The sequence below is a fragment of the Pseudorasbora parva genome, chromosome 24 (genome assembly GCF_024679245.1).
Source record: "Pseudorasbora parva isolate DD20220531a chromosome 24, ASM2467924v1, whole genome shotgun sequence".
Taxonomy (NCBI): domain Eukaryota; kingdom Metazoa; phylum Chordata; class Actinopteri; order Cypriniformes; family Gobionidae; genus Pseudorasbora; species Pseudorasbora parva.
Genome location: NC_090195.1, coordinates 10,017,835 through 10,045,630, shown reverse-complemented (window position 1 = coordinate 10,045,630; position 27,796 = coordinate 10,017,835). Strand labels below are relative to the sequence as shown.

Below are 27,796 nucleotides of genomic sequence, written 5' to 3'. Positions count from 1 at the left end.
AATAACTTTGTTGATCCTGGAACATTTCAATCAACCAGTCAGGTTTGAGTTTACAGTTTATGTCAAGTTTAGGCTTAAAAACGGGGTTAGGTGCTTCTACATCAGTGTTATTCACCTATTATTTCCCTTTGATTTTAGTGATAAGTTATTGGTAGGGTTAGGTTTAGGGGTGGGGACATGTCCATGAATGTTGTTCCAGGATCAATAAAATGTGTTGACTGCTTCTTAGTTTGCTATCTGCCCTGTTGAAAAGAAGCATATATTATTTTGAAGCAAGGGAGGTAGTTTGAGCTGGTTCAGGCTGGTCATGAGCTGGTCCTAAGAAAACTAGCTCCAACTCGGGACCAATATATAATCAGCTCAGCAGTCAGGACCAGCTTAAACGAGCTCATGACCAAGTAAGGACCAGCATAAACCTACCATTGCTTCAAAACATGCCTAACCAGCATATTCACAGGATAGCTAGCAAACATTTAAGCTAATTAGATTCTAGAAGTAGAACTTCTGGTTTAAAAGATTAGTTCACTTTAAAATGAAAATGTCCTGATATTTTACTCACACCAATCTCTTTAGGAAAGCAGTTTGGAAACAAATATCAAATATTATTTTTACTATCATGTTGGGTAACACTAGTGAAGTGGAACATTTTATTCAACCAATTAATTTAGATTTTGTTCATCAATTTGATTTCTTATGATACTGTAGCATTCTGACCAACATCCTGGATGTGCACCAGAACATGGGCTACTGCCCTCAGTTTGATGCCATAGATGATCTTCTAACAGGAAGAGAACACCTGCACCTATACGCTCGCCTCAGAGGAGTCCCGGAATCTGAGATCAGCAGAGTGAGACGATATTCCACTTTCTTATCTCCTCTTATATATTTCTCTCAGAGGATTTTTGACAGAGAACTCTATCTCCCTTTGATGCAGGTGGCTGAATGGGGCATTCAGAAATTGGGTTTATTTGAGTATGCTGGCTGCAGTGCTGGCACATACAGTGGTGGAAACAAACGTAAACTCTCAACAGCTATCGCAATGATTGGCTGTCCAGCTCTTCTTCTCCTGGTAAGAGCCTTTCTGTGTGAATTATCTCAGAATATGATAAGCATAGCTACTAGCATGTTATTTTTTCCTTTTACAGGATGAGCCAACAACAGGGATGGATCCTCACTCTCGCAGGTTCCTCTGGAACTCTATCATGAGCGTGATTCAGGGCGGCAGGGCGGTAGTCCTTACCTCACACAGGCAAGAACACGATAAAGCACATGCACTATATAACGTAATTATAATACTATAGGCAGTAATATCAGAGCCTACATTTTACAATCCTATCAATTCCAGGTAGTTTCATTTAAAAATATTACACAATACAAAAGTATTTATGATAGGTCTTTCATGCTATTTTTTACATTAAAGGATTAGTTCACTTCGAAATGAAAATGTCCTGATAATTTACTCCCCCCCAATCCTGTCCAAGGTGTTCATGTCTTTCTTCAGTCGAAAATAAATTACGTTTTTTGAGGAAAACACATTTCTCCACATAATGGACTTTAATTGTAACCAATGGGCTGAAGGTCCAAGTCAGTGCAGTTTCAAAGGGCTTCAGAGGCTCCGCACGATCCCAGACACGGAATAGGGTCATTGATTTGGACCTTCAACCTATTGGCTGCCATAGAAGTCCATCATATGAAGAAAAATCTGGGAAGGTTTTCCTCATAAAACTTGATTTATTTTCGACTGAAGAAGGAAAAACATCTTGGATGAGATGGGGGTGAGTAAAATGATCAGGAAATGTTCACTTTGAAGTGGACTAATCCTTTAACTAAAAGAAAATGTAAAAAAGTACAGTAAATGTTTTTTTGTTTTTATTTTATCCACAGCATGGAGGAATGTGAAGCGCTCTGCACACGGCTGGCCATCATGGTGAACGGGACATTCAAGTGTCTTGGCACAATCCAACACCTCAAATACAAGTAAGATCACACACTTTATTCACATGAAAACACTTTCTGCAGTCTCATCATTTTGTGTTTTCATTGTTATTCTGTGAACATCTCTTATAATCATGCAGATTTGGTGATGGATACGTGGTCACGATGAAAATCAGGCCGGCCAAAGCAGGCACAGTCCCAGATCTGAACCCGGCTGAAGCATTCATGGAGAGCACATTTCCCGGCTGCATTCAGAGGGAGAAACACTATAATACTCTACAGTACGAGATTGCGTCTTCCTCTCTGGCCAAAATCTTCCAGCTCGTCTTAGCCAACAAGGAAATGCTGAATATCGAAGATTACTCGGTTTCCCAGACAACACTGGACCAGGTAATTCATATGATCCTGTTGGCCTTGATAAACCATTTACATTTTTAATGCCACATGGCTCATGGGGGTTAATAAAGGCCTTCTGAAGCAAATTGATGGGTTTGTGAAAGAAAAAGGACCATATTTAAACGTAAAATATCTAGCATCCGGCAGACCTTCTATATTTAACTTACAAAAAAAACGTAACTGGCAGATGTAGCGTAAGCATTTTGAACTGCGAGAGGCGTTACACTTTGAAGTTGAAGTTGAATATGGAAGGCTGTCTGGAGGAAGCTAGATATTTTACTTTATAAAGTTTTGAATATGCATATTTTTCTTACACAAACCCATCGTTTCATTTCAGAAGGGCCATGTGGATTACTTTTATGATGGATGGATGCAAATTTTGTGCTGTCGTTCACTGCCATTATAAAGCTTGGATTAGCCAGCACATTTTTAATATAACTTAGATTGTATTTGTCTAAAAGAAGAATGTCATATACACCTAGCATGGCTTGAGGGTGAATAAATCATGGAGTAATTTTATTTTTGGGTGAACTATCCCTATAATGTCGCTCTCCAACTTCCGAGACCCGATGTTCCAAACTAGAAAAGTGCAGAATAGAACAGTCCAGTTCAGGGTCAGCAGATTGCATCAAGGTCCATCTATCTTGTGCCCACCACCATTTGTTTCCATACCTGCATGTGACAAATACACTGGAACAAGGCCATTTTGTCTCGTTATGTAGTCTCGCTCTCTTTGTTTCACTCCCTGTAGGTGTTTGTGAATTTCGCCAAGCACCAATCCGGAGAAGATGATGCCATTGTGTTGCACCCGAGGGCAGCCGGTGCCCGACGGGACATGAGAGTCTTTCCAGTGAAAACGAAAGCCTGAAAGCTTGAAAAGGGTCGTCCGAGCAGGTCAACTGGAGTGATCTTGCAGGGGCGCACAAAAAAAGTCATTAAAGAAAAGATGATTCGGTTTGAGACTTTTGATCGTTTACGCCATAACAGTTTTGCGCATATTCTTTGATTGGCCTTTTTATATAGAAATGCAACAAAATACAGACAGAACTGGACTGAGATAGTTTTATAAATACTGTAGCACTTTATTATTAAAAGTGATATTAATTATTAATATCATTCTTCTTTTTTTGTTTACAAAAAATTTTGTTTTAAAAATAAATCAATTAATGCAATAGATTTTATTGCAAAGGCTATTGTTATAAATGCATATTGCATTGTGACACATTGCAAGTCACAACTTTAAAGGGATAGTTCACTCAAAAAATGAAAATTCTGTCACTAATTCCTCACCTTCATGTCGTTCCAACCCCGTAAGACCTTCGGAACACAAATTAAGATATTTTTGATGAGATCCGAGAGGTTTCTCAACCATCCAGAGGCAGCAACGTCATTGCAAATTTCAAGGCCCAGAAAGGTCGTGAAGACATTGTTAAAATAGTCCATGTGACTCCAAGGGTTCAACCTTAATGTTATGAAGCAATGAGAATACTTTTTGTGCAAAAAATAACAATTTTATTCAACAATCTCTTCTCTTCAATGTCAGAACGCCAGCTCATTATTGACAAGCTCCTGCGTCAGCAACACACACATGGGTCGTGGTGCTCACGTGAACAGCGTCGGCCAATACAGAGCCAGCTTTCTGACGCTGAAGCAAAGAGATTGTTGAATAAAGTTTTTTTGTTGTTGTTGTTTTTGTTTTTTCCCCCATAAAATTAAGATTGAACCACTGAAGTCTTATGGGCTATTTTAACAATGTCTTTACTACCTTTCTGGGCCTTGAAAGTGTTAATTAAATTGCTGACTATAGATGGTCCAGAAACCTCTTGAATTTCATCAAAAATATATTCATTTGTGATGTGCAGATGAATGAAGGTCTTATGGGTTTGGAAAACCATGATGGTGAGTAATTAATGACAGAATTTTCATTTTTGGGTGAACTAACCCTTTAAGAATTCTTGCCAAGTTAGAAAAGAGTAGCATACAAATAATTAAAAAAGAAAAGTAAATGAACTCAGTGCTAAATGTTTTGGTTTGTAATTTATTGCTAGAAATGGCTTATAAGGCAAGGAACTGTAGAAATGTGATTTTTTTTGTTGTTGTAAAAAGTCACCAAAATAATACTATTAAAACGGTACAATTTAGTCGCTCACTGTGAACCTTGTCAAGAAAAATTACATAACATTACCATTTTCAATACAATCCAGACATATGTGTTTAAAGGTATCACTCCTTATTTATATAACCAGTTAAATGAGATTTCAGGTAAGGTCATTTTTTATATTTGACCCAAAATGCTCAAAACATTTCATAAAAATATAGTTTTGAATTCCCTGATGTTGCTCACTGTCTCACTGTGTTTAAGAAAAACGGACCCACTTTATATTAGGTGGCCTTAACTACTATGTACTAACATATAAATTAATAATTTGGTACAATGCACTTATTGTGTACATACATCTTTTTACGTTGTACTTTCATTTTAGAAAATGACCTGCAAGTAATTAAATCTGTAATTAATTTCCGTAGTTACATTTATAATTACACTGTTGAACCTTACACCTAAAACTTACCCACACCACCTGTCCCTATCATTACCCGTATCCCACCTCAATATCAGCAAAAGCGTTTTGCAATACAACATGAACACAATAAGTACATTGTACTTTTTTATGTAAGGGGACCAGAAAAAACATTTCCTTTCATTATGAAGTAGTTTGTTTAAAGAGGTAGTGTTCTGTATATTGCACATGGATGGTTGGTATAATGCTTTAACCAACTCAAATATATTGTCAACACAAATTCCCACAAATCAAATCCCAAGTGGCGTACCATTGTAAGTGCAACAATGTGTAGCATAATCTTACATGATATCCATGAGATATTTTTGAAAAGAGGATTTAACTTTCATAATCCTGCCTAGGTGTCATAAATCAGCTTCATTTACATGCATCTGTTCAGATGTCATAGTTCTCTCTGCCAACATCATAATGTCTCTGGATTTTGACCTGAAGTTGATGTGAATGTCAGAGAATGAAGGGGATGATTGACATGCGGAGGTTTGGGTAGTCTTTAAACTCTCGGGTGTATATTTTGTGTTTTCCTTTGGCCCAGATGGTCATTTGAATGAAACCTACAAGTGTGAAGAGAGCCACTGCAAAAAACAAACAAACAAAAAAACTAAATAGATAGATCAGTGTATATGTATCATTATATATATATATATATATATATATATATATATATATATATATATATATATATATATATATATATATCTCAAAATCACAAATCTGACAGCTGTTTGATGGCAGTTACTCACCTGGAACGCACTGGGTCATGATGGACAGACCCACCCAAGCACCCACCTGACAGAACATTTAACCAATGAGGTAAAGGGTCAGCCCGTGGTAGTAGAAATTTGATTAGATTTTATTAATACAATGTTGCTATTACCTCATATGTGTAGTTGGGACATGATACAAAGAAAAAGAGCCATGTAAAAGGGTTTTTGGATGGATGTGGGAACCTCCGACATTTTGTACCTTTTAAACAAAAAACTAGGGTCATACATCAGGGCTCGACATTAAGCCTTTATGTGCTTGTCGTTGAAACAAGTAAATCGGTCATTTACTTGTCCAGATTTATTTTTATTATATTTATTCTGAAGAAATACAGTTTCTCAGAAATAAATGTTCTTCTCATTATTCAGTCAGCTTTGACATATTTAAATCTGTCTATTTGTTTTTTTTTCCGTAATTGTTTTAAATATACGCTTCATCTTTTATTTAAAATTCTTAAATGTGATCAATATATTAAGACACTATAGAGCTGTTTGCAATCAAATGAAATCATTTACACAAAAGAAAAATTACAAGGGTTTATGGTGCCATTTGGGACAGTTGTTTGTGAAGGAGTCATTGAATCATTGACTCAACAGAGTCGTTCTATACGCTAAATCATTCAGTAATGAAAATACTTAGATGGGTTATGGTTCTGGTGTGATCTTTGTTTGGAACTATTTTCACTGCTGAAATAGAACAAAAACAGTCAATATTACATCTAAAATGTAAGTGATAATATCAATTACTTGTTTATTGAACTGTCATGGAATCAGTGTCACATTTTCATGATGGTATTCAATCACTTGTGCTGGTTGTGCAATGTTGCTTAACTGTATCATATGTTATAAATATAAAAACTACATTTTGAATTTTAGCACTGCATTTGTTTCCATTTCTCATTAGGCTGCGCAAGCCTCAACAGCACAACCTTCTTACATTATATATACTTCTGTACATTATATATTATGAAATTAATTCAGAATCAGTCTCGTGGTTTGGTGACTCCCTAGTTATTTTTGTTGTCATTGATGGTTTAATCAGGATACTTGTCCAGTTGGACAAGTAAAATTCTTTAATTTAATTGCCACTTCAAAAAAATCCACTTGTCCCCGACAAGCGGACAGGCGTTAATGTTGAGCCCTGTAGGCTAACATTACATAAGTATCCTAAGCTTTAAAGTAATTGAAATTTGACAAATGCACTCACCTTCACATTTTAAACTGTTCAATGACCAGTTGATGGAGAAATTGCCTGCCTCGCATAACTGAAACACAAACAATATACATCATGTTTGTTAATTTATCTTTGTGGTGTGGCAAGCAGCGGGGCGAGGGACTGCGAGAGCGGGCCGGAAACGAGTGGTAATGAGTACCAGCTGCGTGGCACACCGGTCTCGTCTCCCGCTGCCTTGGCTCCTGCTTTTATGCTCCCGTCACTTGGTCGCTAGACGAGACCGGTGTGTCACGCAGCTGGTACTCATTACCACTCGTCACCGGCCCGCTTTCGCGGTCCCTTGCCCCGCTGCTTGCCACACCACAATCTTTAAATGGCATAGTCCCCCCCCCCCCCCCCCCCCCAAAAAAAAAACAAAAATTCTGTGATCATTTACTCAACCTTATGTTGTTCCAAACCTGTATGAGTTTATTTCTTCTGTTGAACTAACAAGAATTTCGAAGAACGAGTTTTGAAGAACGAGTGTTTACGATAGCCATTGACTTTCAAAATATTATGAAAGTCAATGGGGCCCTGGTTACCAATATTCTTCAAAATATCTTCTTTTTTGTGGAACAGAAGAAGAAAAAAACTAATACATAGTAACATAAGGGTAAGTAAAGGATGACAGATTATCTTTTTATATTAGATTTTCAAAGTGGTACCAGATTTTTATTAAACAGAAACATTACGTACCACAAATATAATTAGTGCATAGTTGACCTGTGTCTCTCCATATGCTGTAAAACATAAAAGTATGTTAAAAGTACTTAATATATCAAACTGAAGTGACTATTAAAGGGTTACTTCAGCGATTAGCATATGGCTTTGTATCAGTAGAAACCCTGGAGAATATTCAAATTATTGTGCTTTCCCCCCTCATATCCCCCTGAGACAAGAGATTTATGCATTTTATTTCTGGAAAAATTCCTCCTATGATGCAAAATGACGATTTTTGCATCATAGGAGGAATGTTTGCCCAGAGGCTAAAGACTACAGCCAGCAGAGGGAGCTATTTCCGCATGCTTTGAATCTGCGCATGGGGGATGGAGATCACACTCAGCTGGCAGGGAGAGCTCAGCTTGCAGACAGGATAATTTAAACGGAGCTATGGTGAGCAATGTAAGTCTTTTAACTTCTCAAATTCATTTCTATGAAAGTTAAGCTTGCAAAGGCATTAACTGAAACGCGTGCCAGACTGAACTCCTGTGTGAATGTATGCTGCGAATGTAGTCGCGATTACCTCAGCTCTCATCACTCCTGCAGTTAGTGCTCAGTGCTGTGACACTCGCGCGGTGACTCACTCATTATATTGAACAGAAACGTTCAGTTTTTAATTGTAGTGTCTTCTCTAACTCAGTCACAGTAATGACGGTGGCGTTGGGAATGGCCTCACAGGGCAGCGAAGCATTCTGGGAATTGTAGTCTTTCATCCCCATGGGACAAAAATACATTTTCTGTCTTTTCTCAGTCTAGAAGACACCAAATTCAAAAATAATTTCACATTTCTACTGCATTGATGACCCAGTTTAAATACAGATTCATCTTCCCAGCGCTGAAGTACCCCTTTAAATAGGTTTATCTCTTCTGGTACTCACATGGTGGTGTGTAGAGAGGATGATTGATGTAATATGCTATCCATGCTGAAAACCCCCAGTAATATGCACAATTCTGTGAATTCAGAGAATCACCAATTAACAGGCTCAACATAATCATAACTGTATTGTTTCATTTGTAAAATTGCTCAGAACTGTACTCAATGATCCAATACTCAATGACTCAATATTGTCTTTTTTAAGTAAACAATGGCGACAAATGACTTCTCAGGCCAATTTTAATTTTGCACTGTAGCAAATCACACCAGTGTGACTCAACACTCACCCTCACAATGGCTCTGAGAGGCATCGTGCCTTGAGAAAACCGATGCACAAATATTATTTCGAATAGCCTCTTGATATAGTGAAAGGAGTGACAAGCACAAGCCAAACTAAAGAGAAACTGAATTGTGTTATTTACTCATGGCTTTCAAAATCCAAATGAAGTTCTCTTTTTTCAAGAATGTACCTGACCACAGTATGAGAGCTGGAGGTGAAGGTGTATTTTTGGCTAAAGATGTACGGGACACGGACGTAGAAGAGGAGATATATCAGGAGGGGTCCAATGTACTCCGCCAGAAAAACCTGCAGAGCATTTATGCACTTAAATCGGTATGTTTGATATTGACATAATTACATTTTGCAAATCTACTGCACTCCTACCATCGTCCATCCCAATTGTGGGCCACGGTCTCTAAAATACATGGTCGGTGAGGTCCCAACAGGCAGATTCTGTAGTACATCATCATCTTTCAGTGCTTTTCCTTCTAAAAAAAACACAAACGCAGAACTAGATTTCTTACAGCTAGTGTTAAAGTTTTAGGTTTAGGTCTTGCTGCATCAAAAGCAGCTCTCAACAGATAGCACTCATCTAGCTTTCTGAAACGTGAAATATGCAGAACTTAAAAAGCACGACAGAGGTATCAAGAGATCAAGGCATGTGTGGTTGAAATTGGTGGAAATGGAGCAGATGAAAGAATTGTGATCTTGTTTCTACCAAAGGAATATGCCTGTCCTGAAGTATTTTCTTGGTTATCTTTAAAGAAACAGAGCTGGGAAAAGCAGCAGGACTGGATAAGTATGCAGTTTTAATTACGGATGAAATACAGAATTCCATAGCCATACTATAGTAAACTTTTGTGTGTGTGCGTAAAAAAATGATCTATCATATCCTCATACTCACTGGGGTCCAGCCTGAGGGCTTGTCTAGCTGGATACCATTTGGGATCTGGCAGTAAGACAGAAAAATCATGCAATAATTTACATAGCCTACTTATCATATATAATAAAAATCTATAGCACAATGCTATCATAAAAAGAGGATAATTTATTGAATAATAAACTATATAGACAAATAGGCATATTATGCATAGCAAATCATGTCTCTGTTAAAGATATTAAACATTATTAATACATGTAATATAATTTTAAAAGAAGTACATATTGTTCATCACACACTCTGGAATACTTGATTTCTGATTGATCAGTTGATGCATTTAGCGGTTATAGCTATATTGGCAAAAGTATTAGGACACCCCTCCAAATGATTGAATTCAGGTGTTCCAATCACTTCCATGGCCACCACAGGTGTATAAAATCTAGCACCTAGGTATGCAGACGCTTCTACAAACATTTGTGAAAGAATGGGTCGCTGTCAGGAGCTCAGTGAATTCAAGTGTGGGCCCATGATAGGTTGCCACCTGTGCAATAAGTCCATTCATGAAATTTCCGCACTAAATATTTCACACACATAGTGGTGTAAAGCACGCCGCTACTGGACTCGAGAACAGTGGAGAGGTGTTCTCTGGAGTGACAAATCACGCTTCTCTGTCGGGCAATCTGACGAGTCTGGGTTTGGCAGTTGCCAGAAGAACGGTACTTGCCTGACTGCATTGTGCCAAGTGTAAAGTTTGGTGGAGAGGAGATTATGTTGTGGGGTTGTTTTTCAGGTTGTTTGGCCCCTTAGTTCCAGTGAAAGGAACTCTTAATGCTGCAGTATATCGAGACATTTTGGAAAATGTCATGCTCCCAACTTTGTGGGAACAGTTTGGGGATGGCACCTTCTTGTTCCGACATGACTACGCACCAGTGCTCAAAGAAAGGTCCAGAAAGACATGAGCGAGTTTGGTGTAGAGGAACTTGACTGGTCTGCAATTCCTCACCTCAACCTGATAGAACACCTTTGGGAAGAATTAGAGTGGAGACTGTGAGCCAGGCCTTCTCATCCAACATCAGTATCTAATATCACAAATGTGCTTCTAGAAGAATGATAAAAAAATTCCTATAAACACACTCCTAAACTTTGTAAAAAGCCTTCCCAGAAGAGTAGAAGCTGTTATAGCTGCAAAGGGCGGGCCAACTCCATATTAAACCCCACGGATTAAGAATGGGATGTCATTAAAGTTCATGTGCATGTAACGGCAGGCGTCACAAAACTTTTGGCAATATAGTGTATTTCTGTTATATATATTTCTGTATCGATTTATTATATATAAGCTCTGAATATTTCCGGAGCCTTTGCTCTACTTATTTCCTTTACATTAAAGGGATAGTTCCCCCTAAAATGAAACTTAAATGAAAGTCATAAATTACTTACCCTGGTTTTGCCATATACCCTTCTTTCTTTTATGGACCACAAAAAGTGGTTCATAAAAGAAACGCGCTCGTCCGGCAGTGAATAGCAACCAGCATCAAGCTATTTTTTAAGATGCAAAATAATTTTACAAAATGATCCCATGTGAAACGTGTTGTATATTCCAAGAATAAGATAGGTGATGATACATGAGGCAACTTTTTGAGCAATGTTGCTGTCAACAGGAAACCAGATGAGACACAGGGCCCACGACCGATCTAAAGTATCCAGACAGAAATTTGTTGCCCATTCTCAATTGGAAAGTGTCCGAGCAACATCACTTGGCAACATGATACGTTTTCCATGTATCATCACCTTTTGATACAGCATTAGAACAAGTCCAGGGTGAGTAGGTTAACCAACTGAACCTCACCACCTCGGTTGTACATTATTTGTCTAATAATTAAAAGGATTCAATTTTTTTTTTAAATCAATAAATTAAATAACAGTTGATGAGAGCATCAAAGCGGAGCAGGTAAAATGTAACTTAGGTATCACAATTGACCAGGTAAAATTACAATAATACAATGCCACCGTGGGGTAAAACTTACATGACTTGTGAAACAAACTCTTAATGTCACCTATGCTTGAATGGGGTTCAACCTGCATTAAAAACAGAATAAAATTATTTACCTTTAAGTTTTGCAGCAAACATCGATTGTTAGTAGTAAAATCTGCTTACCTTGTCAAGAAAACAGAGCTGTTCTTTGGTTTTTGAATCTAGAATTTCGACCTGGAAGATTAGATATCAGCTGAGTTAACAGATTTATTTACAGCGGCACCATCTTTTATTTTCAATTGGAACGAAAGTGAGGCTTTGAGGGATAGACTTACATCTTAAAATTAAGTGTTTTGTACTGGTGTACTAAAGTGTTTTGTCGACAAAACACTGCAAAAATATCTTCCAAAAGCCTTATTCTATTGTATATCTATTGAAAACATGGCACGTCTATTCCTTACGGCCTCGCTTTCAGTTAAAGCACATGGCACAGATATTAAGCATTTATATTTCATTCAATCAACATAAATCAAGTTAATTCTGTGAAGGTCTGGCCTCAGGGTGAACTGCCCATCAATTCTCCCAAAATGTAAAAAAGAAAAAAAATGAAGATGCATAACATAACTGAAAACGGAGAAAAGCAATCAAGCTGTTTACATAGTTTCATATAGAAAATGAGGAGAGTTTAAGGAATAATTTGCAACACGTCTCCCCCTGAACGATTGCAAAAGATGTGAATATCCAAATTCATTCTGACACAGCTTTGGTGCAGGCTATCGCAGAAGCCGATGAGCACCTAATGAGGGCGGCACAGTCCAGACGCTGTTTATTGATCAGAGCTTCTGACCGTTTTAGCTCATTGCATTCACTTCATCAATCATCCCAAAACAACAATCTCTGCCGTTGTCTGTTTCCAGCCAGTCTGAGCTCCGAATTCAGTGGAAGCATCTTTTTGCAGCGCAGAGATCTTTTAATCTTAATTAAAAGGTGTCAGCGTTGATCTACAGAGTACTGTGAGTTGAGTCTGCTGCAAATTGCCTTGAAAGCACTACATATTGTGGAGCTCAGCAGAGCTGTCACCCTGAAACTGCTCTTATACTGGCTATAGTGTAATAATCTTCTAATGGACATATAGGATTAGCCTAATGCTCAACGTAAAGAAAGAATCCCAGTGGAGTTGAAGTTATTCTTCAGAACTGATGTTGATCTGCTTTGTGTCTAAATTTAACATATTTTTCTAAACTCTTACACTTTCTATGGCAGGTGTTTGATGAAAATGAAGCTTGAGTATCGAATAATAATACAAATATGTTAGATTTATATGGCCTTTTCTGTGTACTCAAAGCACTTTACATATAGAAGTGGGGAATCTCCTCAACCACCACCAATGTGCAGCATCCACCTGGATGATGTGAGGGCAGCCATATTGCACTAGACGCCCACCTCACACCAGCTGATCGGTGGAGAGTGAGGAAGCCGATCAGCATGGGGATAGGAAGCCATGATGGACAGAGGCCAATTGGCAAATTTGGTACCGCTACACTCTCAGAAAAAAAGGTACAGTGCTGTCACTGGGGCGGTACCCTAAGGAACAAAAGTGAAAAGGTATATCTTTTGTACCTTACTCACTCCTAAATGGTACATATTAGTACATTAAAAGGTACATATAAGTACTTCAAGAGTGCAAATTAGTACCTTAAAGGTACATAGTACCTTTTCAGTTTTGTACCTTAGGGTACCGCCCTAGTGATAGCAATGTACCTTTTTTTGACAGTGACATCCCTTTCCGAAGGACATCCTGGGAATTTTATTGACCATAAAGAGCCAGGGCCTCGTTTAACGTCTCATCCGAAGGACATATCCAATGAAAACTTTTGAGCAGGGTGTTCTTGTAAGTAAAATAAAAGATACAAATATTCAATAAAACAAACACTCGATAACTATAGATTCATAGCACACCCTAATGTGGTTTGAAATCTGATTAAATTTGGTTATCTCATTCTGAAACGGTTTTATTTGGGACGTGATGTATAACTCAATAGTGTCCGGACTCTTGATATTTCTGCATACACTTATTTTCGCTCTGCCTTTCCTTATCATGAATTATATGAGTCACTCCCCTTCATACTCGTGTACAAAGACTAAGCAGTAAAATTGTCCTGTTTTCAATCAGGCAGAGTAATCAATAAAAGCACTCTGTGCATTTCTGAGTGCTATTGACAGGACGTTCTGCTTGTGTTATACCCAAACCCATCCCCCGAGTACTGTAAATACAGCAGTAATGATGAGGAATGTACCAGGCTCAAACATGACATAATTCTGTATCCACGCTGTAAGCTCGATTTTGTCCGTTCTCTCTCTTTGCTTACTTATCTTGCTGACAGATAGTTCAATTACATTTACATGTTTGATTTCTGTACGTTTAATTTGAAAGTTGTTTAATGATAGTTTATATAGTGTGTGTTAATCAATAGCACAGCAGCCTCTGGCGGTGTTTACAGTAGGCAGTGGAAATGCATGAGTGGGCCATTAATCCTCCTCAGATGACAGGCCGCTCGTTTATGTGCTGAATTATATTAACTTGTTTATGTTCAGCAAGTGTAAAATGAAAGCAAACCAGCATGCAGCAAATTTGCTCTTACAGTACGACACCCAATTGGATGAACCGAGGACTGACGTAAGACACATTTTTAGCTAAAAAAGGCTTTGATTGTTTTTAATTAGTCTAAAATGTAACATATTTAATCACTTTTACTGTCACACATTTATGATTTTGTTCAAATTCATGTGTTGAATAAACACAAGCATTAATATATAATAGGCCTATAAAAGGTTGTCAGTTTTAGTCATGTTCTGGTGAAGGATCTCCATCTTTTTGTATTGTTTCTGTTGGAATTATGCTATTTACTCTTTAGAAACAGAAATGAATGGCCCTCGACACCCATAGCTTAAAGTTGTACAAAAAGCATGTCATCTTGTAAATTAGCTTGATGCCTTACCTCAAAAAATATTGTTCTGCTCATTCCAGGGCCCTTGTCTGATGTAATGTTAAGTCCCCCAGATTTGGACAGGCAGCTCCGTCCTTTCCTGTGGTAATGCCAATGTTAATTCTCCATTCTAACCCTCGTCCCTCACTCTCTCCATCTCCCCTCCCACACTCACCCCCGCCTCTGCTTTTTTCTCTCTCCCGTCTTTAATCTCTTTCTATTTGAATAGATCATACGTTCTTGAAACCTGTCTTGGTCTGTAATCTTGTCCTTGATCTGTCTGCAGGCCCTCAAATTTAAGATCGATCGATAGATAGATAGATAGATAGATAGATAGATAGATAGATAGATAGATAGATAGATAGATAGATAGATAGATAGATAGATAGATAGATAGATAGATAGATAGATAGATAGATAGATAGATAGATAATACCATGGGTATTATGCAACGTTCAGTTCAGTGTGTGCATTCGAGCCACTAAATGTTTATGTTCAGGGTTTCTTCAGGGACATTTGAAAAGCAGACAGATGCTCCATGTTTCACATACACAGTGAACTGCTCTGTTACAGCTCATCTGATTTTCAAAATCCATCCAGCCATTCTCCAAACCACTTCATCCTCTGCAGGGTCGTGAGGATGCTGGAGCCCGGCCGCTCAGGCCATTGCAGGGGAAACCCTGGACAAGGAAGATCATGTAAGATTTATGATCTACAAAAAATGCTAACACTTTAGAATACTGTTCCTAATGAATAACTACACAGCAAATAAGTAAGACATGAGTAATACAATATTAACATTCCTGTAACTATTAAAGGGTTAGTTAGTTGTTGAGGAATGTGGAGGAGCTGAGCAAGGCTGCTGGAGGGATTGTTACACAACACACGGCTCGCGAGCAGCGGGACTTTTATTATGACAAGACACAGTCGCCGGCGCAATTTCCGCTTTTCCGGTCATGAGTATGAGGTAATGCAGCTCTGTTTATCAAATTATACATTTAAGTGTGTTTAAAATGATGTTATGACGTTACTCTGTGCGTTCGCTCAGCGGCTGCTGTGACACTTGTTCACACTGCTAAGAGTAAAGCGCTTCTGCAGAATAAAACCGGAAACCGAGGGTAACGCAGATATGACGCAATTGACAGGTGACTCTCTCAGACGTCCCGGCTCCTTGGTTACATTTTTTTAAATTTTCTCACAACTTACAAATAATTGGAAACATTTGGGATATTGTAAGAACTCAAATGAACAAAATATATAACAATGGCCTAGTGGTTTTTGGATATTTTACTGCAAAAATACTACATAGTGCACCTTTAAAGGCCCCATGAAATCAAAATTTAAGTTTTTTAGTATGACTATGTTAGCCTTAAGGTTAGAAATAAGCTGGTGTGTTCCAAAACAATGACAAAATTCGCATTTAGGAGATATAAGCATTCAAAACGTACAGTCTCTCGCTTACGTTAAAATAAATCACAGATTTAGATGACATCATTGCAGATTCACATCTTCTGTCCAATCAAATACGCTCTAGGATCTGAAGCCCCGCCCCCTACACTATAAATAACGCACAGAGCGGATCATATGCACAAGTGTGTGCAGACAACAAAACATATCGGATGCATTTTGAATTCTGCACAGAATGCTGTATTTCAAAGCGATATGAAGGAGATTATGATGGTAAACGTTTAGAGATTCGGAGGGAACTGTGGCTTTATTGTGTATTGGAATTGTGTATTAACAAAACGCTATTGGCTGTTTCAATAAAGGGGAGGAGCTGCTAACCGCTGGAACCATTTCAGGGCAAATTATGTAAACAAAATGATGAAAAATAGTAGTTACTGATTAGCTACAGTGATCTAATGCATTTAAATCTGACAATGTCTGACAATAAAGTATAATATCATATATCACATCATATCATATCAAATGAGTTCTATTACTTGCTAATTATATTAACATATTTACAGCAGGGGGAATATAGTAAAGAAATCAAGAGATAAGAGTATGTTGTGTAGCCTGACAGTGGCTACTTTGGCAGTATTTTCTCTGCTGCGCACTTCAAATCTGCCTCCACTCCAATACAACTGCCTGCAATATACTTTAGAGCCATCTAATTTGTGCAGACGAAAGCATTGTTAAATCAAAATGTTTTATAAGTGCCCTTTTCTCTCTGCATTGCTTAATCGATGTGAATCCGGACATATAAATAAAAAAATGTATATGAACAAAGAGAGAAATTCAAGATGTTCCATGTTTTATTATACAGAGCTTAAAATAATATATTTAAAAAATATAAATATATAATGTGCATAATATAATTTAGGTATATGCCATCACATTCAAATTTAGTGAGAACATTAAAAGGCATGATTTTTTTTTTTTTTTTTTTTTTTTTTTTAAAGAGCATTAAAACAGACAAAGTTTGTTGCATTTATTCTCAATTATTTTCATGCTCATCATGTGTTGCATTTCAACAGGTGTTCATCATTAAAGCCTCTGTCTTTGTTGTCAATTCTGGTCACATCAAGTGGCTTAGACATGGTGATTGAAGCTTGACTCTTTGTTCAAGTGTAGTGCAGTGCAGAGGCAAAGGGCCCTTGGTCTCAGCCCATGCAGCAAACTCTGAGTGCAAAGCATGTATTCAGAAAGCTGCCGGCACTTCAGAGAGTTTGCATATTTCTGCTGTGCTGACCACGTTCAGTGTCCATGACAGCATCTGCTGCCATTCTGAACCAACCTCTGTAACCACCACAGATAGATGATAGATGGATAGAATCATTTTTATTCTTCAGAAGTCGTGGTGACATCTCTCAAGGTCAGACTGGCTCCTCTATCATGATGGGAATCCTCTATTTCTCATCTTTTCCCACATCAGTGCTGGCTCAGCCTCTCAGGCATCCCCCCTCACAGAATCTCTGACCCAGCTGCCATTGAGATGTGAAATTCAAAAGAGACACTCTGAATTGCTTAAGGCACTCAGGCCACTTCAGGAAAAGTGGACAGGAAGTCGGCTTACAGAAAGAGTTCCTCTTCAGTGTTTAAGAGCAAAATGAGCACACAAGTACAACCCACACTAAAAACTATTGGGTTATTTTTTCTACCCAAATCCTGAGCTTTTGGGGTCATTTTTTAAGTATTTGGGTAGTTTTATGTTACCCAGCTTCTGGGTCAGACGTAACAACCCAGTGTTTAGGTATTTTTCATGTTACCCAGATCCTGGGTCATAACAACCCAGGCGTTGAATGACGCTGCCTTCAATTGCTGTCAGACATTTCACACTTCAGAAGTCGTGATTATGAGCTTGTTGCATTCAAGTGCTTTGTTGTCGGAATGAACAGGAATCATAGAAGACAACAGGTTTATTCTTGCCTATTTATTTGAAAAAACCTTATTAAAACTAACATTATACAGTGTCACATGCACTGACAACCATATTTACGATGCTATCCAGATTCTGTATTTTCCAATTGCCAATTCTGTAATTTCTGTCAAATGAAGTCGATTTTCGATGTGTAAAATATAGGCTATGCTTTAAATTATGATTACTCGTAGGCCTATGTGAATGCACTAGCTACGTTAATGGCAAGACAAGACGATCTAGCTGTCTTTTTGGTGGGAAAAAATAATAAATCATAGCTGTCACAGCAGTTCTCCCTCCCACGTTTTAAGTTTATGGCACGCCCATGTCTCTAGAATTTGGATATCAAAATTATGCTGCCTTCGGAATTATTGTAAATACGTAATTCTGTAATGTAAAAAAAAAAAAAAAAAAAATTCACAGCCTAAACATGTCAAAAATTTGACGTGATGAGCTCGTGCTTTTTTTTTATTTATTTGTAACTTTTTTTTATTTATTTAATTAATTCCTTTCTTTCTTTCTTTTCTTTTTTTTTTTTTTTTTTTAACCTAAATACTAAAACTCGTGTTTATGATAATTCCGATTGCACTCGAAGGCAAGGCAGGCAGCATTATTTATCACGGCCTTTTTGCGGCCTATTCAGGTCAGGAGAAAGCAGCAGTTCCATCAAATTGGTTCATGTCCAGTAAAATACAGGTTTGTGTACATTTTATTTTTTATAAGTTCGTTATTGTGCTGTATCGTTTAATTTTGTGCAAAGCAACATATAGGGGCGTGATGTAGCCGAACTGTTAACTCACCTAGTGATGGGCAGACCGAGGCTTCGTGAAGCACTGAAACAGTTGAAGCAAATGTGCCGAAGCTTCGAAACAACACCCGACACCCGTCTCCATGACGCCATCTAGTGGACACTGGCGTGTATTGATCTGAAATAACCTTGACTGTGATCTACTATGTAAAAAAACAAAAAAACAAAAACGTTTTTAACATCTGGCTCACAACTACTTGGTTTTGTAACCTGCAGCCTCCTCATTGTAAATAACTTTAGTTTTGTTTTTGAAAAATTAAGATTATTAAAAGAAATAAAGCCACAATGTGTCATTTGTTCCATAACATTTTTATTAAAAAATATGAATTATGACATACAAATGAGTGAAAATTACTGAAAATTAGGTTAATGGATCCTGCATTCTGGGTCAATACAATACACAAATCTCACTTTATGTGGTGTTTCCAAATGGAAATGCTCCCACACCAGATGTAGTACGAGATTTCGTTTTTGATTAAAAAAAGCATTGTCATTTTATCATTGTGATATTTTAGAGAAGCATACATTTTTAAGCTTTGATAATTTTACGCATTTAAGTACACTTGTTTAGTATACAAAATGTGACAATCTTGCTCCCACTCCACTGCATGGCTTTTTTCAAAGACTTGACAGTGAAGGTGGTACACGGGCCTATGTCAAAGGAGACTGCGTGATACCATTTAGGCTCACCACTTTTGGGCAAAATGTTTTGTTAGTAATAGGTGGTAAACTCTGGAATAGCTTGCCCCTTTCAATAAGAGAATGTCCTACATTCAACACCTTTAAAACTCACTTAAAACAGTGGCTTCTTGAAAACCAGAGGTGTACTCATATTTAACTGTCATACATTTATCAATAGCACATGTACACTTACACCGTAAATCTGAATGTAGTATAGAGGTGAATGAACAATGTCTTGCCATTTGTGTAATTTTTTGTTTAGTTTTTTGGTGAATGATGTTGTATGATTGTTGGCTGTCTTTGTTATTTTTGTTATCTGCCTATAGGGACTGCAGATGAAAAGTAGTTATTTTTACTAATTCTGGCATATTTACATGGTGTATTTTTATACAACAATGTTCATGAATATGCTTGGTCCCTATTAAATAAACGAATAAAATAAAACAAAAATATATATCACCTATGAATATCTTATATATATTTAATTCTATATATTCTATATCTATAATTCTAACTTAGCCTATATGAATGTGTTACTAGCCTATATCTATCCTATCGGTCACTTATCAGTCAATATAGCCTATCTCATTTAAATCTAGCCTAAATATAACTAACCATAGCGCACAATAAATCTCACTTATCTCACAAAATCTCTCTCCTCTCACAAAAACCCACGAGGTGAAGATGGATTAACTGTGGGGAATGAGGTTCACTCAGATGTGTGACTGTGTGGTTTGTCCCCGCCCCTTTTAATCAAAGCAGTCTCGACAGGCGCACCTGATGAAACACTTCGGTGCTTCGTTTAGCGGTAGTCACGTGACATGGGTGTGTCGAATCACAGTTCGGAGCAGTGTTTCGAAGCATCCGGGCTTCGGGATCTCGACACAGCGTCGAAACGTCAGGTTCGCGTCAGCCATCCCTAAACTCACCTAAACAAGTGTGGCAAGCAGTCTTTTCGCGTGATGGAAACGCGATGCCTTATGTTTTTTTATTTTTATATAAAAAATATAAACACTTATAATGTAGCCTATATGTTCTCAGAACTGTATACTGATACAGTTAGGCTACTGGGGTTATGAAGCCAGTCACCGCATATTTCGTCTACAAGTGAAACAAAGGGCGGCGGTCTAAATTTAAAATTTCCCCCGCTGAAGGTGATACAAGCTCCGACAGGAGATCCAGCGCCGTTCCGGTGGAAACGGAACAGAGACAGGTCGATTGCACTTGAATTACTTCTAAATGTTTAATTTACTTTTTAATTTAATTACATTTTTACTTTACTTTTATTTTTACTGATATTTGTTAAACGAGCTTAAATATTGGCAGTATTAAAACTATATAAAATATGATATAGCCTGTAAAATATGATCAAGAAGGAATGTCGAGCATTAAATTTTTTTAGTGGATTTATGTTTATCCGTAGACATTAGTTAATGTATTAAGTAAAAATAAACTGGGTTAAATAAAGAACCGGTTCTGACATATATTTACCCAGCTCTTCTTTTGTTTTTAACCCAGTGTACATGATAAAGAGCTGCCTGAATAAAATTGCGTGAAATATAAGGTATGATTGTCTGAATTCATTCAAAGCAAAGCAAGGAAGGCGAGCAGGAAAAGATCTTGTTTGACAATAAAAGTGCTTATTCAATTTGCCGCTAGAGGGTGCTGTAATCTTGTTAAAACATCTGTGATTTCTGTAATCCTTCAAATGTGGAGGAACTTAGAAAGTGGCCTTGGAGCTATCAGTGAACATTTCTGTTTATCTCAGTGGCAGTTTATGCGGCTGATGCAGGACTAATTGTGAATGCATACTAGATGGTGTAATTATGGCATCTACCAACAGGGTCATGCTAATCAGCCAAACCCTCAACCCATGGGTGCTTCACCTTTGAAAGGAAAGAACTCTAAAGATGTCCTTCTTCTGAAAGTGTTTTTAACTGTTATGTAACTTGAGAACATTTAGGTCTTTAGTTGAAGGCTTAATTAATTATTATTTTTAAATTATTATTTTAGTCCACAGCAGTCAACAGTTTTTTCAGTCATTGACCCTGCAAGTGTGCCTGTCTGCATCTTAAATATGTTTCTTTTCTATCCTCAGTTTTTGCTGATTATTATCTGCTTAGCATCCCAAAGCACTGCCAATTTCAGTTGCCCAGGTAAGGAATTGATTTTGATTTCAAGTCTGCCCTGATTATCTTAAATAATAGAACACGTAATAATCCTGCAATATAATAAAAAATGAACTCCATGTAACTTCAACGCCTGCAATAATGAAGCTTTTGTGAAGCTGACATTTTAATTTGAGCGTTTTCGGTAATTCATTTTATCATTCTGAATAATATCTGGCTGTGTTTGACACATGGTAAGACCATTTCTCTGAAAGTTCAAGAAAAAAAATGAAAAGATAAGGCTGTCATCTGTTTGTTTTCAAGACTTGCTATATATTTTAACTATTGTGCTGTTGCTGCCTTTGCGTAATTTATTATATTTATGATGTATGATGGTGTTTGTTTTACCCCATTGCTTTGTTGCACGTCCATGAACCATGTTCTTTGAGATTCCCTTTGATTTTAGTTAGATGTCTGCCGTCTTTCACTCCGTTTGGATATCTGTGATAGGATTTCAATTCCTGTGAAGTGTCAGAGTTTTGTTTCACGTCTCTCTAGTAATTTTGCCTGAACTCATACAGGCTTTATCCAAAATAACCAACACCTGTTCATTTGCTTCCCTCACCATCTGTCTGCTTTCCATTGTGCCGTTTAAGATGGCTCATTAGAGAAAATCCATATAGATCTGAGGTGCTGAGTGTTTCCTGGTAGGTGCGTTTTGGCCGCAGTGGATGGAGCGCTAAATTAAATTTTCATGGAGGGCCCGAGGAAGGCTAATTGCTGCCTCATCCTAATGTCACCGAGACCAACGTGAATAAAAAGAGCTGAAATGGCACTAAAAGCAACCGCTGTGCTTCAGTTCACGCCAGTTTCCCTTCGACAGTACAAGGGATTTAAGTTAATTTGTAAATTAATGTTAGTGAGCTGGCACAGCAGGGAAATCCCTCTAGTGTTCCTTGTTTTAGGGAGCTATTTATTAGACTCATTTTATGTTCACCTCAGCTAGGAAATAACATATTTTTTTGTTTATTCAAGTGATTTATGTTCTTTTGTGCTAGAAAAGAGCACTGTTGGTAAAGCATTGAATTTCCCATAGTTTTTTTTTGGGGGGGGGGGGGGGGGGGGGGGGGGTTAGAGAGGAGGTAAACAAATGTATTCAGTCATTTAACAAAACCATGTTGACGTCTCCATCTTTAAAAGCCCAGCTAACAGAAATATATTCTTCCCTAATGTTCCCGTTAAGTTCCAAAAAAGTTAATATATTAAACGTTACTGAATGTTCTCTGAATGCTCAAAACATCCAGGTTTTGTAATGTTTTAAAAGGTTGTAAGGTTAATGTGTTTTTACATTTTTATTTTTATGCCAATGTTATGGGAACATTCCATTTGATTATGGGAATGCTATTTTTAAATGTTCTCTGAACATTCCAAAACTAGTAGTGACATTTATAAAATGAAAAAACAAAACTAAAACCTAAAACATTTCAGAAAAAATGTTGCATGAACAATGTATAAATAATGTTTTTGTGCTAACATTTTCAGAACATCATTAAGCCTCATCCCTTCCTCGCACTTATTTTTTTATATCTTTTTATTTTGATAATGTTTTATATTTTTGGCATTTTTTTTGTTCAAGAAAAAATAATTTAAGCACATTCTTTCATTTTTTTCAACTTCAAATAACATATTTCATGACTCTTACCTCTAAATGGCCTTATAAAGCTCTATATAGAGAAACTGAGCACTGGGTCCTAAAGTCAGTCCTTGCGTTTATCTCTTCATGATGCATTCAGATGTAGACAATATAAATATTTTTTGGGGTAATTTAAATATTTTTTTATTTTCTATATGTACGGAAGCATTCCTCACATTACAATCATTCCTATGCAGTGATGCCAATAACGTGTTACTTAGTAACGCGTTACTCTAATCTGACTTTTTTCCAGTAATGAGTAATCTAATACGTTACTATTTCCAAACCAGAAAAATCAGACAAAAATAATTTATCCAAGTCACGGTGAGTTACTATTTTAGTCACTTTCCTAAGTAAAAAATAAAGGAATATATTTTTGCTTTCTTCTTGCGTCCCGGAGGGAATATTTTTTCATGAAATATTATGTAATTTCAATTTAAAATGCCAGGAGATGCATTGTTGACGTTACTGTTAAAAATGCACTTCCAATAAAGTGAGTGTTGTCATTTTTATGTTGAGGCGGCAGGGGTGTTGTCGGTAACTGCTGAATGTAACTAATAAAGTAACTTGTAATCTTACTTAGTTACTTTTAAAAGTAATGTGTAAAGTAACTGTTACTTTTAAAAGGAGGAATCAGATTACTTTCTCAAAGTAACTGTGGCAACACTGTTCCTACACTGTAAAAAATGATATGTTCAAAAAGTTATGACAACATATGTTTTAACATTGTTTTAACTCATCAAAATAAGTTAAGAAATTTTAAACCTTTTTTTGTAACTCAAAGATGTAACTCATTTTTTAAAGTCAGTTTAACATAATTTAAGTTGAAATAACTTAAAAATCCAAGTCGAATGTTCTGCAAAAGTTCAAAATTTGACTTTTTTTAACAGTGTATGCGGGTCAAATTGACTTGTGAGGGAAGGATTTGTTACTTTTTTCAAAATTAAATTTAATTCACATAACTCCATAAATCCAGTCAATTTTTTGGTGTGTATTCATGGTTCAATTACAACAAAAGTCCTAGGATCTTGAACCATTCCAATGAACACTACTTTTTTTTTAAATTAAAAAAAGAAAGAAAACGTTTTGGGCCAATATGACCAAGGGAAGGATGAGGGAAGACCAGATCATTGTATAAATGTTACTGAACTTGTCTTCATAACTTAGAGAGAACCTTGCCAGAATGTTCTGAGAAAATTCCTTGTTAGCTAGATGGCCACAGGCTCTAAACCAGGGGTGTCCAACTTTGTCCTGGAGGGCCAATGTCCTGCTGAATTCAGCTCCAACTTGCCTCAGCACTCCTACCTGGATGTTTATAGTATGCCTAGTAAGACTAAAGAAAACTAGTGGAAACTTCAACCAATTTTAGGGATGCCAGTTGGAAACAAGTTCGCCACAGATATCCGGTAAGAGACATAGAGAAGCAGCTTTGATGGTTTGTTGCTTTTTTCAAAACCTTAATTACATAGTTTCAATACATTTTGAGCACATCAGTGCAAGTAAGTACATTAGTATTTAAGTGTGTTTTGGTTCATGCTATATACTCAAACATGAAGGAAGTGCATTGTCAGTTTGGGTTTTAACTCGCTCCATGAGGAGCTATATTCTACAAACCAAACAACGACTGCTGAAAATAGGTGGACTGTAGCGTCTTCACAGCATGTTCTAACATTGGCTGATCGCCAGATTTTGTCTCAAGAAGACAGGTCAAAATCCATTCATGATAGTAGGACTTTATAACAAAGACCTTGATTATATGTGTCAGGTGTGTTTAATTAGGGTTGCTGCTGAGCACTTCACGACAGTGATGCCCCAGAAGCAGGATTGGACACCCCTACACTAAGCTACATCTAACAACCCAGACAGCAACATAGTGTTGGCCCAGATCCGGCCCACATCTGGTATGCCGTGGAATCCACATGTACCATATGTGGCCCGGATCTGGGCCGACACTATGTTGCTGTCAGGGAACAGTATATGCTTCCTAAACCATAAGGATTTGCATCACAGACCGACCTCTTTTCTTTTATCTGACGATGCCTGACAGAAATTCCAAATTCTGGCAAGTTAAAAAGTCTTCTGCAACTTTATAAATCATTTGCCTCTAAAGCGACGTTTCAGTAACTTGCATCAGCCAGACAGACTTCCGGTGATTTATTACCCAATTACTCTGCTCGCACACCTTGTGTTTAAACTCCTGAATCTTTCCCAATCATTTGCGTCTGTCTTTGCCGTTTCACATATGAGTGCTCGCAGGCATTTGGTCTTTTGGTGAGCATGCTGAGCAATGAAAAAACCTGCGGTCCTCTCCGGACGCCCCGCCTCATTCTTTTCACCTGCATTTGCATGCAAAGCGAGCAGTCGTGCACTGCACCGAGGCATCCAGCGCTGGGAAATCTGTAGAGCGCTGTTGGTGTTTTGGTGGTGATCAGATTTATTGCCAGAGGCATCTGAGTCACAATACGATAAAACAGGGGTGGGTGACAGTTGGGGGCACTGTGTGGCCATTAGCGTTTACATGCAGGCATATACTCCACACGATGAGGATGAAAAAAAGGCTAAGCTAGACAGTAATACTCCTGTGTTGCAGCAAAAGCAAAGCCAGAATGGCTCTAAAAGAGCTGCTGTTATGTGCATCTGCAGTTAAGTGAGCCATCATATCTTTTTGGACCCAATGGGTAATAAAAGTAAACTCTCTCAGTAAGCCTCTAGCAATTTAGAATTAAAAACAAAACATTTAAGCAAACTTTAGATTGTGTACCTAAAATGATCCAGGCTGAAAACACGCTCAGTTGAGACTGTATAAAATAAAAGGTTTTTTTTTTTGATAATGGACAATTATTTCATGATCGTAATTATGATGAACCTATGCTGATCATTGCAGAAATGATTGATCTGTTTGGAAAATATGCATGGTTTCTAACACGTTTAATCTAGCCTCCATGTTCAGACTGGTTTGTCTAGCTTTGGTTTGACTTTTTTCACTGATTCACAAGCTATGTTACAAAACGGTGTTAAGTAATTAATTTGATTAATTTTCAGTTGCTCTGATTGATGAAATTGATAATAATGTGAGTATTTTAATCTCTTCCCAAAGACTGCAGTAATCTACAGTCAAGATCTTTTGAGAAAGTAGTTGTCTACAATACAAGAAACAACAGCAACAAGAAAGCAGAAAAAAGCTTATTTAAAATGTTTACATATTTAAATATAGTAGTGACAAATGTTTTGGGACATCATACACATGAACTTTAATGACATCCCATTCTTATTCTGTAGTGTTTAACATGGAGTTGACCCACCCTTTGCAGCTATAACAGTTTCAACTCTTCTGGGAAGGCTTTCCATAAAGCTTAGGAGTGTATTTATGGGAATTTTTGATCACATTTAGAAGCGCATTTGTGAGGTCAGGCACTGATGTTGGACGAGAAGGCCTGGCTCGCAGTCTCCGCTCTAATTCATCTCAAAGGTGTTCTATTGGGTTGAGGTCAGGACTCTGTGCAGGCAAGTCCAGTTCCTCCACACCAAACTCACTCATCCATGTCTTTATGGACCTTGATTTGTGCACTGGTGCGCAGTTATGTTGGAACAGGAAGGGGGCCATCCTCAAACTGTTTCCATAAATATTGGAGCATGAAATTGTACAAAATGTCTTGGTATGCTACAGCAATAAGAGTTCCTTTCACTGGAACTAAGGGGCCAAGCCCACCCCCTGAAAAATAACCCCACACCATAATTGCTCCTCTACCAAACTATACACTTGCTTGATGCTTTGCATTGCACTTGGTGATGTAAGGCTTGGATACAGCTGCTTGGCCATGGAAACCAATTCCATGAAGCTCTCTACACTAAGTTTGGAGGTGTGAAGCTATTGACTCTGCAGAAAGTTGGAGACCCTGCTCTGAAATTTTATTTCACGAATGGACTTATTGCACGGATGGCAACCTATCACGGTACCAAGCTCCTGACAGTGACCCATTCTTTCACAAATGTTTGTAGAAATATCTGCATGCCCAGGCCCTTGATTTTATACACCTGTGGCTATGGAAGTGATTGGAAAACCTGAATTCAATCATTCCGATGGGTGTCACAGTTCTTTTGGCAATATAGCGTATCAGATTATGTAATTTATTTTTACAGTGAGAGCGGTATTTATTGGGCACAACCTATAAGTATATCAAATAGAGTGCCACCATTAAATGTACATATTTTTCACTAAGCTAATTAAACATTAAATATTTAAAACAATTAAAAACAGCATTTAAACAGACAAATACATTTTCACTTAACAGTTTGCAAAACCTATAGTGCTATAAACCTATTCAAGCTATTGAGAAGCCAGTGATATGAGCACAAATGAGTGCATGCTTGATATTCTGCCTGATGTTTACAAGCCCAGTTTCATTCATTCATTCATGTATTCATTCATTCATGTATTTGAATAGCGAGGGCTGAATGCATCATGTTCTATTTTTCTTTGTGGCCTATTTCTCGGTCAGTCCCCACTCTGTTTTATGATGAAGTCATTGCTTGTTCCAGCCTGGTCAA

The 27,796-nt window shown here is 37.5% G+C and overlaps 2 protein-coding genes across 3 annotated transcripts in view; one reads left to right on the top strand and one right to left on the bottom strand.

Annotated features, from left to right (window-relative positions):
• abca4a (ATP-binding cassette, sub-family A (ABC1), member 4a) overlaps window positions 1-3,651 on the top strand; it is a 46,252-nt gene extending 42,601 nt beyond the window's left edge. For both annotated transcript variants that reach the window (XM_067434606.1, XM_067434605.1), the window contains 6 exons: window positions 706-847; window positions 935-1,069; window positions 1,146-1,249; window positions 1,885-1,977; window positions 2,076-2,325; window positions 3,083-3,651. In XM_067434606.1, the coding sequence (XP_067290707.1) occupies window positions 706-847; window positions 935-1,069; window positions 1,146-1,249; window positions 1,885-1,977; window positions 2,076-2,325; window positions 3,083-3,199 (841 nt within the window). In that variant the 3' untranslated portion in view covers window positions 3,200-3,651. The remainder of the gene's footprint in view (window positions 1-705; window positions 848-934; window positions 1,070-1,145; window positions 1,250-1,884; window positions 1,978-2,075; window positions 2,326-3,082) is intronic.
• A 504-nt stretch (window positions 3,652-4,155) lies between these two features.
• tecrl2a (trans-2,3-enoyl-CoA reductase-like 2a) lies at window positions 4,156-14,724 on the bottom strand. The gene is made up of 13 exons (XM_067434847.1): window positions 14,610-14,724; window positions 11,794-11,844; window positions 11,663-11,714; window positions 9,663-9,707; window positions 9,143-9,246; window positions 8,949-9,064; window positions 8,766-8,871; window positions 8,483-8,555; window positions 7,581-7,624; window positions 6,879-6,936; window positions 5,785-5,873; window positions 5,651-5,696; window positions 4,156-5,482 (listed from the first exon to the last, which is right to left on the bottom strand). Exons 1-13 carry the CDS (start codon window positions 14,631-14,633, stop codon window positions 5,355-5,357), a joined length of 936 nt encoding a protein of 311 aa, XP_067290948.1. The 5' UTR covers window positions 14,634-14,724; the 3' UTR covers window positions 4,156-5,354.
• Between the last annotated feature and the right edge of the window lie 13,072 nt (window positions 14,725-27,796).

Bases quoted from the DNA above. Each gene is read 5' to 3' on its own strand.
- tecrl2a (XM_067434847.1), bottom strand. From the start codon at position 14,633: ATGAGCAGAACAATATTTTTTGAG. The intron at 9,708-11,662 runs GTAAGTTTTACC...TCTTACTGCCAG, and splicing joins GAGTTTGTTTCACAAGTCAT to ATCCCAAATGGTATCCAGCT. The intron at 8,556-8,765 runs GTGAGTGTTGAG...CTGAATTCACAG, and splicing joins CTCTCAGAGCCATTGTGAGG to AATTGTGCATATTACTGGGG.